The sequence below is a fragment of the Lasioglossum baleicum genome, chromosome 9 (genome assembly GCF_051020765.1).
Source record: "Lasioglossum baleicum chromosome 9, iyLasBale1, whole genome shotgun sequence".
Classification (NCBI taxonomy): domain Eukaryota; kingdom Metazoa; phylum Arthropoda; class Insecta; order Hymenoptera; family Halictidae; genus Lasioglossum; species Lasioglossum baleicum.
Genome location: NC_134937.1, coordinates 7,984,331 through 7,996,274, shown reverse-complemented (window position 1 = coordinate 7,996,274; position 11,944 = coordinate 7,984,331). Strand labels below are relative to the sequence as shown.

Sequence of the window (11,944 nt, the reverse complement as noted above, 5' to 3'; positions counted from 1 at the left end):
TTTAGTGCGTTTTTTCGAAGTCGGTTTAATTTTTTTTTGAAAAGTTTTTTTTATTTCACACTTTTTTTTATCTCTGACAGCCGTCACATTCCAAATCGTAATTTATAAATATCTGAAAGCCGCAATCGATAACGGTAACGATGTCGCGTCGTTACTGTTCCTAATGTCTAACATCCAGCGGAGTTCACGACGGTATCACCACCCTACATTTTCGCAAATAAAATCTTAATTAATAAAAAAATGTAAAATTTTTTTCACGGGACCATCCCAGGAACATACTCTACAAGATGCAAAAGGTTTCGTTCCGATTGGTCCATCCATCTCGGCGTAATCGGTGAACATATATAGAAAAAAAGCGAAAAAAAGGCACATACAGATCGAATTGAGTAACCTCCTCCTTTTTCGAAGTCAGTTAAAAAAATAAATGTTATTTATCAATATTCATCCATTACACCGCTCAATGACACTCGTCGTCACGCTCCTCACCGGAAGAACACCTAAGAACTGCCCCCATCCCACTACCTACCCCTACCCCAAGATACAACTTGCGTTACACATCTGTGTAACACCTACGTAACACTTTTAGCCGAACGAAACCTACAAGATTTTCAATTTTAAAATTCCAATTGAATCGATGAGAAACTGAGTTGTCGGCAGAATTTTGTCCAAAAAGATCGGTTTCTGGCCCACCGTCCGTCGTCCCGATTGTTCTTGCTAATGACGATGCACGGAAGGAAAAAGGCGATCCCTTTGAAACGCGCTTTGTGTAAGTCGTCCATCTGTTTTCTACGGGAAGGCGGTTTCCCCAGACCTGGTTCGAAATAATCCGCGTCACAACTAGTCGTAGCATCCTCCACCTGCTAATCTCAAGGAAAGCTGCACGTTCCAAACGGCTTCCACCTGTTAGTCACGGGGAAAGCGTATAGTTACGAAGTTTTTCGAGCAGAACGCAGTAGGCATAGCTCTCTCTTTTTTCCACTCGCACGGCCGAGGATTCTTCGATACCATCTGCACCCTGCGGAAAATGCAGATGTCCGAATACGGATAGTCAGCGCGTTTCCATTTCGACACATATGTATAGCGCCTGGGCACGCAATCCTGTCGGACTAGACATTTTTCATTATTTTACTATACACTGGTGGAATTAATTCTGGACACTGAATGAAAATATTCTTTATTTCATATTTGTGCAGAAAATGTATATTCTGCCATGCTAAATTGATACCGTAATATGGACCGTTTATTTCGAAAGTGGTGCAAGTCACTAGCATATTAGTCAATTCAAGAAAATAAATTAATTATGTCAAGTCTGGCAATGTTTCTACTAATTTATCAATATGTAATTTGGTTATATAAATTTCTTTTAGGCGAATTTAACTAAAATAATATTGTATATTTATGGGCTGTAAATGGACTTAGATCATTTTCTTTTTACGGTCAATTGTAAAAATCATTTAATTTCAATTATGAAGAATTAAATATCACTTTAAATATATTTTGTATTAATCCAGGGTAATTATTGCGAAAGGGTCTGCGTACTTCGATTTTGATGAAATTTTAATATGTTATGCAGCAACACATTTTGAACAACTTTTTCCTTCTCCAATATAGGGGGGTTGCTTTTAGTTTTCGAGATATTTGCAAAAAACTATCGCCAATACTGTATTTTGAATTTTTCGTATTCTTGCACGCTCCGTGGAAACGTAAGCCTGTCCCGATGCGGCGTTTGTTTACATTTTGACGCTGTGGAGATGAGAGAGAAAACAGGGTCTCAATCTGGTTATACATATATAGGGTGAGCTTTCAATTTTGGAAGACTACTTCTGGATTTTCGTGTGCGTGGTCGGATCGGCCTGACGGCCGGCCCTCTCCGCCTCCCCCCCAGCCACCTAATCCTAACTAATTCTAATTTTATGCGATCAGAATTAGTTAGGATTAGGTAGTAGGGGGCGGAGAGGGCTGGCCGTCAGGCCGGCCCGACCATGCATACGAAAATTCAGAAGTAGTCTTTCAAAATTGAAAGCTCACCCTGTATATGTATGACCAGAGTGAAGCCCTGTTTTTTCTCTCTCATCTCCACAGCGTCAAAATGTAAACAAACGCCGCGCCGGGACAGGCTTAGGTTGCCACGGAGCGCGCAGGAATACGAAAAATTCAATACAGTATTAGCGATAGTGTTTTGCAAATATCTCGAAAACTAAAAGCGACCCCCCTATGTTGGAGAAGGAAAAAGTTGTTCAAAATGTCGAAATCTATAACATATTTAAATTTCATCAAAATTGGAGTACGCAGACCCCTACGCAATATATAATTACCCTAAGAGAAATAAAATAAATGCTGAAATACTAGTTTATTTGAAGAAAAGTATTGTGATTACTATTTCTAGTACTTTTTATTTGAATTGTACCCAGCACTGCGTATAATTGACCATCCCCCAACCGCGGACAAACTTGCCGATGCGTTGGTTTGATAGAGCTCAGTTTCGTCGGCCGAGTTGGCCGTCAGAGTCGGAATCGAAGTCGGAGGAAAAGGTGGAATAGGTGGAATAGGGAGGGCTCGTCCCCTCCAGTCGCGTGCCTCACCCCTTGACCCCCTCGTCGTGCCTCGTATGTGATCCCCACCCCCAAGCAGCCACCCACTCACCTACCCCGACCCAGTAGCCCGCGGGCCACCCCACCGCGCCCCACCCCTGCGCCGACGGCAATCCGACCCCGCGCGCGCACCCGTCTCGAGCGCCGCGCTCGTTCGCAGTCCGTCAGTCTATCGGCAACCTGCGTACCAGTCGTGTCGCAGTGCTTACGTAACAATATTATTATTATTCTTACTTGCCTGGCCGGTGTGTTGTTCATTTAAATCACGGTTCACGTTTTTTCGTTCAAATCGATCGGCTCGTCTCTTTCACTCGGTCTGTCAAAACAAAAACCAATCGATCATTTTCTATACAATTGTTTTCGCACACACAACCACAACTTCACACACACATACACACGATAATCCGTCTGCCTACGGACACGCGTACATATACAAGCACCATATTACATAGATGTGTATACACATACACTATTCGCGTCTAAACAAGAAGGATACGGGAAGATCGCACGCGGCGCGTTCATAAAAAAATACGCGCTCAACGTCTCCTGCGAATCGCCGTTACCTGTTCACGCGCAAGTCGCGCGGACACAGCCGTAGCCGGATCCACCGCCGCCGCCGCCGCCGCCGGTCAGCCGTCGTCGACGTTGTTGTTCCGCTCGCCATCGATCACCGGACACGATTCGACACTCCGGTCGCCGTCGCCGAACGTGACACGAGATAAAGAGGAATATACGCTACGTACCACCAGTCCAGTTTAATTACCGCCGCTGCAAGTCGTCCGTCGACAGATGAAACAAGTGTTGTCAACGAGCTGCCGCTGTAGAACACGTTCTCTGGGTTCGGCCCTCCTCCACGGGCACGGTGTATCGATTGCTCTAAAATAGACGCGTGGGAACACCTGCAGGCTACATACACATTCTACGTATTGCTCAGCCGTCTCACTCGCTCACTCGCTCACTCATACACTCACTCACTCTCTCTCTCTCTCTCGCTCTCTCCCTCGCTCGCTTTCTCTCGTTGCTGTGCCCCCCTTAATACCCCCCCTACCCACCCCTCCTCTTTCTCCAACTTTTTCTCTGCATTGGTCTTTCCTGACGTCCTTGCACAGCGTGTGACAGGTGTATCGAGAACGACGGGAACAGCCAAGTAGCACCGTGCCGTTGTAGGCCTGGAGGAGGTGGTGGCGGTGAAGGCTGAGAAGCAGGCGGCGGCGAAGAAGAAGAAACGTAACAGGAAGCGGAAGAAGAAGTGAATAGAAAGGAAGAAAAAGGGAGAGAAAGGAGAGAGAGAGAGAGAGAGAGAGAGAGAGAGAGATACGGTGTGTGCGCGCGAGTGAAACAAAGAGAAATAGAGGGAGAGGGAGAGAGAGAGAGAGAGAGAGAGATAGGGAAAAGACAACGGAAGGAAGGAGGCGAAGAGGAAAAGAAGAAGCCGAGCGGCAGAGAAGGAGGAAGTAGGCGAAACGCCTGGGTTTCTATCTGTTGAAGAGTTATTGCCAGTGATACGTCCTGGAGGCGCCTGTCGTCTTCGCCGGTACAACCATAACGCCGCCCGCTTTAAAACGCCCGAGACGGGATACGGTGGACTCATCGCCGCCACCCGCTCGAACCGCAGCACCCGGAAACCCCGGACCATCCAGCAAACTCGCTTGCATCATGGACGCGCCGCTCTCACAGAGTATGGACTCCGTGAACACGGTGGCCACCGGCGAGGACGAGGTACGTACCGCAACATTGCCCCCGTGCCTGTGCCCTGTGCCGTTAACGACGCGCATTACGCACCCATACCCACATACGAACACACGCAGCGCTTGGCGCGCACGGCATATCCCAAGATCGAGAGGCAAATATCAAAGATTTAACCCTTGCAAGGTTAGGTCTAATAACACATGTAAATAAGTAGTATGGCGGGGTCTCTTAGACCCCGACAAATGAATTTTGTAAATAGCATAGTTTCTAATGAATTTGGGATAAAGAATAACAAGATGAAAAGTAAACAACCAGATTTAATTGTGTTCATATAAAAATTCTTTTCAAAAATCTGAAGCTGGGTCCGTGAGACCCCACATTACCATGCGAAGGTTAACTTGTCGAGAAATTGCCGTCCCCGAGCTTTTCAGGTCATTGATCGCAAATCTCGAGTGAAAATTCATATAAACAGAATAATTCGTCAGGGTTGAGAAATTAAAATATTACCGAGTGCGTTGTTCTTGTGATATTCTATAACCTGTTCTTCGGAAGAAGACACTTTAAACACTCTCGTAGTCAAAATAGTTGACCACTTGATTCCTCTGTTGCGAGTTGCGAGTCTGGAGCAATGGGAGGGGGCAGGTGGTGGACATACGCTTACAGCTGTTGTGACTGTAAGCGTATTTCTAATATTTTCTTTAAAAAAACAGAACACAAGTGTTTTTAAAATTTAATGTTTATGGATCGTGTTTTTGATAATCAAAGTGTGATGATATCGGCGCACAGGTTCGATCAGCACAAGTGTTTTACATGTTTGTTCGCGTTTATAAAGTTTTGACACTGTACGTGGAAAGGTTAGGAAATTTGTTACGACTAGACTGTGGATTTGGTGTATTTATGGCAAAATGAGTACGTACAATTTAAAGCAGGGGACATGTTAAAAATATTTAAGGACGTCAGTGTACTATTTTCAGCTTAATAGGATAGTTAAAAGAAGAATACAATTTTTATTTGGATCCTGCGTCTTGTAATATTAATTATAAAATATAAATATACCACATATATTTTGCATAAATACAATATATAATATAAACAATAATGCCACTGTGCGACGTATAGTTGCGATGTTCCGAGTATCTCATTTATGCATTCGTGTTGATAAACATTTGAAGGAAACAGTCAGACATCTATTAAATTTTAGAAAAATTCGTGTCCCAGTTATGTCAGATTTTAAGAGATAATTCTGCGAGACGAAACATGATATGAGTGCTGCGTTTTGGAATAATTTCATTATCAAAAATCCCTTTAATCCGCCAACAATGGCACGCGTAAGGCAGAAAGAGCGCGGACAGTGACGTACCACGCGAGTGAGGGACAGAGGCAGTGACACGATATTGATACATTTTTAACACTTAAAGTGCTCGGATCAAGATTTCTGAAATAAAAAAATGGCAAGATGATGGACGTTAAGACTGGTTGGTGTTTCATATACACAATAATTGTCTAGAAAAACGTCAAAGTATTGTATAGAGCTGTAAACATTTTTTGTCGCAAGTGTTGGTATAAATTAATAAATGATCGCTAAATAAATAGCAATTATTACAGTCTTGAAGATAAAAGTGTTCTAATCTTTAAAGTTGCAAACGAATAATTTTACTATTTAGATGATAAAAGATTAGTGCGTATTCACATATTTTCCCTAATAAATAAAACTTTAATGTATGACCTAGTTCTTTGCGAAAAGAATTTTTACAATACGTGAAAACCAGATACAATAGTATTTGAGAATGTGTAGCGTACAAACAATTTAAAACGAAAAGAAATCTGATGTTCATCGAAAGTGGTATAATACAATAGCATAATACGTGGGTTATAGCAACGCGGTGGATTATAAATACACTGCGTATTTTTATGCAACATAAAAATTGTGCTCATTAATTACAAGCAACATGGAGTAAATATGGGGTTTTCTTAAATTCTGCTATTACATTCAATGTTTCTTGTTTCGTTTACTCACTTGGAATTGTGAACGCATAAAATACTGTTGGCCGAACTCTTCCTTCGAGAAATTGAAAATTCAGTTTCATAGCTCTGACGTCTCGCCCTATTTTGGATCATCTGGTGGGGCGTCTACTTTGTCGAACACCCTGTATGTGCCTCCCTCCATCCCTCAGTTGATCGCTTCCTCGTTTTCACCCTTTTCCCTTTCTCTCGCTTCGAAACGACACGCGCGCGCCAAAACGAGTTCGTGTATACCAACACAGGGATGAGGGGAGAAAGAAAGACGGAGAGATAGATAGGTGAATAAATACAGAGAGAGAGAGAGAAAGGGAGAGGAGGAGGGAGAGCACATCCGGTATCCTTCCTTCCTTCCTTCCCATTAACTTACCTCTCGGTTACCCTCCGACCGTCCGTCCTACTCCCGCGCTCGCCATATTGCCCGTTTCTCTTGCGCCCTCTGCACCCGTTCTCATTCTTCTCGCTCTTCCTCCCTCTTTCCTTTCTCTGTTTCTTTCTCCCTTCCGTTTCTTCCGTTCTCGGTCTCTTTCTACCTCGGCGATATCTCACGTCACGAGACGCGCAGGCGCACTGCACGGCTGAACCTTACGTGTTACCTACCTACCGATGTTGCTTGTATACAGGGTGTCCGACTGTGTACAGTACTCAGTGCTGGGTACAATTCAAATAAAAAGTATTGCAAATTGTAATTACAATACTTTCATTCAAATAAAGTAGTATTTCAGCATTTATTTTATTTCCTAGTTCTACATAGAAGAATAGTTGAAAATATCTATTTATTACACATGTATAGAAGCTATTAATCGAAGTAATATTTGCTGTGCGATGTTTTAGAACTAATTATTTGAAATAATAGTTTTCGTAGAATGTATTACGAATAAATATTTGAAATAATATTGTTTTAAGAATATATGAAAATTAATTATTTCAACTAGTATTTCGTAGTATTTTATTTACAATAGTTATCTGAAATATTAATTTTTTTAATGCCCTAACTTTTCAAAATATTGATGTATTTCGGCTATTTGCCTTCAGTAACGTGCATATTTCAAAACAAGAATCTGTTAAAACTCCGGCCTGGCCTCAGAAAACTACATAGTCCCGCAATACTAAATAATAATCTTTCAACTGGGGCCGATGAAGGAATTGGTGTATGTATTAAATTTATAAAATAATCTTCCTACATTATCGTATTTACTGAGCATTGCTATAGACATATTCGGATCTTTTAAATATCGTAAAAATTCCATTTCAATTTCATATTCGGAATTCGGATTCGGATTTCCTGTAGAAACTGTGTTTTCTATAAAACTAAAGAAATTTTCATCCACTTTACTTCTAGAAGTCGGAGGTAATTTTTCTTTGGATATTGAAGTATGTGTGGGTTTTTGCAAACAATCCAAAGACAATACACCTAATACGTTGATTATTTTCATTATATTTATTACCGGATAACCACCGCATTTTCCATTTGGGATGAGTAACTATGGCGATTATAGTAACTATTTTTAGCACTTAAAGTCTAACATATTAGCAAATCGAGTATTTGTAGTCTTCAAAAGGCATTCTTTCAATGGTTAACAGTATTTAAATGCTTCGGGTTTATCAATATCATTCAAACTATGTTGTAATCCAGTTATCCAAGGTAGGGCGTCACCCAAATAAATATCCTTTTCCGTTTGCATTTGGTATAAATTTGCAAATGATTGTAGTTCACAATATAAAGGGATCTCTCCCTCTCTCTCTTTCTCTCTTGTATATGTATATGTAAAAGGAGACGATTGGTCGATTCATTATTCAGATATTATGAAAAGTAATATTCTGTACGTAATCATACAATCAGTTTAAATAATAACGAAAACAATTGTATAAAAATTACACTGTGTCATCTTAAATTATTGCCATGTGTGTATTGAAATTTGAAAACACTTGGCCTATAGTGATCTGACCATTTTTATTTAAAAAATTGTCTATATAAAATTGACGGCTCTGAACAAAAACACGAAAAGGGATTATGTACATATAAAATATACTCCCTGTGTCCCATAATAATAATAACAAGTGAATATCTAAATGGGAATTATTGGTGAATACAGCTGTAAATTATGTTGTAGTGCAAAATTGCGAAGCCTTCAATCAAAATCAATGTTTCATGATATCTGTCATTTGTTTTGACACATCTTTCAATTTTTAGGTTAACCTAATTATTTCGAATTATGATTATTTTTCTAATTTCATCCGCTGAACGCTTTCAATTGTTATATTTCAACCCATTGTAAAAGTAAGATGGAAAAAACAAGTTATGCTGGAAGCAATGAATGGCTCCAGTAATTTCAAGCTCACGAATACAGCGAAAGCAAAGCATCGATCGCAGCCAAGGGATCCTACCTACAAGTTTAAAATGCAGTAACGAAATTATTGAAAAATCCAGAAAAACTATCTGAACACTCAAAATAAAAATTAGGAGTAATATTTTTAATTTATTGTTTAATGTAATCTAGTTTTTTGATAATAAAAATGTTGCGTTCTACATATATTTATTTTCTTCTGCTGCTATTATTATGGGACAGAAGGAGTATTAATTATCGTTCAACGAAAATAGCAGTTCAACATTTCTCTCGAAATTTCATTTGCTGTTAATATCAGTATGTAGTGTATTTATTCAAATATAATAAAATAAATTTATGATAATCTCCATTTTCATGCAAATAGATTAGTTAGACGTTTTTTCTACTTTCACGAAAATGAAAATTTCTTATGTACACAAGGATATCTTGCACAGAAGGTTCTTTTTATTATTAAAACGTTAATAGCCATAAAACTATAGTCGCTTCAGGAGTAATTGATAGCTTTAAAAGTTTCAATCTACCTCCAGCTGATTCTACGTTTTGAAATAGGACGAGAAAATGCTCAGAAGTCAGCACTTCATAATTCTAAAAATTAGTTTCATCGTGTTCTACAGGGTGTCCGAAAAATGTAGGAAAACCGTGATGGGGGTGGTTACCGAGGTCATTTTAACTTTCTCCGTAGCGAAAATTTCCACCTCGGCTTTGTTTTCGAGTTATTAACGAAAAACACGGATCAATCAGAGCGCGGGTACAACGGTAACGCCTCGCCGCGCTCAGTGGGACATGCCGTCAAGTCGAGATCCGTTCGCTATAGCCGCGCTCTGATTGGTCCGCGTTTTTCGTTAATAACTTCTTAACAAAGCCACGGAGAACATTTTCGCAAAGCAAGAAATTACCTCGAATCACCTCAGCAACTGCTACTTTCAAGGTTTTCCTACATTTTTCGGACACCCTGTATATATTTCTGGTTGCTCCAAATTATGGGTATTCTTTGACTCTTCGAAAATTAAACATCTGTTCGACCTAGAATGCTTCTATTCTCTATGATTTTTTAAATTTGGATACTTAAATGTTTAGTAATTGATTAGTAGACTGCGGATTTTATGAATTTGTAACAAAAATGGACAAGTCCAATTTGAAAAAGATTACAGGTGATGAGTATTTAGGAACACAAGTGTATTATTCTCAGCCCACTAGAATTATTAAAGAAGGAAAGAACTTTCTCCTCGACTTCTGTTTCTTAAAGCTGATACAAACAATTTTTATTTTGCATAAAGATTCGCAGTTTATTGATTAGATACCAACATATTTAATAATAAAGGTTTTTCGATCGAAAATTTATTACATATTTAATAGTGTAAGCAATATTGTGAATAATGGTACAGCAATTTAGTGGCGCCTCAGAGTCACCATTCGAGTGCAAAGGGTTCAAAGCAGGGACCAAAAATAACAGTTATCCTATATTTTCTACGATAAAAATCATAATAAAAAGTATTGACATTTAAGATAATCTACACAAAATATAAAGAAAAAAATTCGAAGAACAAAATGATTAAAAAATATCGATTTTTATACTTTTTGTTTACAAGTAACTGTTACGAGCGATCGAAATAAATTTGTCGTATCGATAACTGTTATGAGCGATCGAAATAAATTTATCTCATTGATAACTGTTATAAGTGATCGAAATGAATTTCTCTCAACGATAACATTTACCAACAAGTGAAAAAATTTTCGGTTACTTATAATCCTTATCTGTAACCAATACGATTTTAATCGATGTAATACTTGTTATTCCATGACTTTTTTCTTTCTGGTTATAACAATTATGGTCCCTGGTTAAAAGTCCCAAATAAAAGTCCCTATAATTTCCGTAGTATGGAGACCATCTTTTTTCAATTGAAACCTAAACAGAACAGAGTATCTGATGTTACTTATCGAACAACATATCGTGTTTAATAGTGTATTGTATTTTTCTATCGTCAGCTGTCAACAGCGTCCAGTGATATCGTGTCTTTTCATTTCAAGAGTTGACGAGTATTTACTAACGTTCAATGTGGCAGATAAAACATTTAAACTTAAATTAATGTTACGATTGGTTGATTATGCGAAATATGAATTGATTTGCACACCTAACAACATACTTTTTTATTTTTATTAAATTTCTATTAAATTGAAATTTAATTTTAAAATTCAATTTATAAATTTAAATTTATTTTTATTAAATTTTTCCAAATACAGACGTATAGGTACATGCACATATGTTTTGCGTTACAGAGAAATAAAATATCATTGCAGCCGGTTATTTTATTCGAACGGTTAATTAATTCAACTTAATTCAAAGAAGTTACAATTTAAAAACGATGTATTTGAATTGGTACAAAGCGAAGATATGTTGTCTTTGTTATTTATTTGTATTAGTCGAAATAATTAATCCTTTAATTGTGACTGTTTAAAATTTTATTCGAAATAACGTATAGCCAACCCTGAGAATATCTAGGGCAAACAAATCGACCTGCAACCTTATTTTTCGACATCTCAGTAGTGATTCACTCTGCTTCGATTTCCTAATTTCCCTAATTTTCTATAAAAAGAAAACAGATCATAATGAGTGATTGTCACATTGCTTGGCAATTGATTGGCGCATTGCCAATCGTTAATAACTCTAAAAAGTAATAATGCAATTTCCTCGGTTTTAAGTATCGACACACACGCATACACAATATAAAGTATAAAGTGTGAAATAACGGTACCAGGAAATGTGGAACGATCATGCTTCCTCCGCGCAAAATGAAATAATATTATTTTACACGTTAGGTATATTGCATAATACTTTCTCTGGTTAAAAATTCCTGCATACAATTGCACTGCACAATTACAAGTTGAAAGTAAAAGTACAAAACCAGGCTAGAACGTTACGTTTTGAATGAAGCATCAAATCAGCAAATCGGGAGTTTCGGGTAACCGCACTCGTGGTGAAAAGACTATGGGAGTATATTTTCCAGGAAAATAGCTATGGAAAAGGTGGAGATGCTTCATTATTGCTATAAACTTTCGAAATGCGTGTTGAACAGTGTTATCGAACAAGCGGAGTTCGGCACGATTTCGTGAACACCCTGTGTGTACATTAATGGCTGTGCGTGTGGAAGTGTGTGTCTCTCGGTAGCATGTGCAGAACCATATCATTGGATAGTATGGTGGAGATGGCGGGAATTCGATCGTGTCCCACACAAGATACAACATAGAACACACAACACACGCAAGCAACACACAACACACAAGACACAAGAGTGTGCC

General features: G+C 38.7%; 1 protein-coding gene across 5 annotated transcripts in view; it reads left to right on the top strand.

The window, feature by feature from the left end:
* The first annotated feature begins 2,743 nt into the window (after nt 1-2,743).
* Nucleotides 2,744-11,944, top strand: part of LOC143212158 (protein couch potato) — a 251,750-nt gene continuing 242,549 nt past the window's right edge. For all 5 annotated transcript variants that reach the window (XM_076430606.1, XM_076430603.1, XM_076430602.1 and 2 more), the window contains exon 1: nt 2,744-4,310. Coding sequence is in view for 4 of the 5 variants with exons in the window: in XM_076430603.1 (XP_076286718.1) it covers nt 4,248-4,310 (63 nt within the window). In the remaining variant the exon portion in view is untranslated. The remainder of the gene's footprint in view (nt 4,311-11,944) is intronic.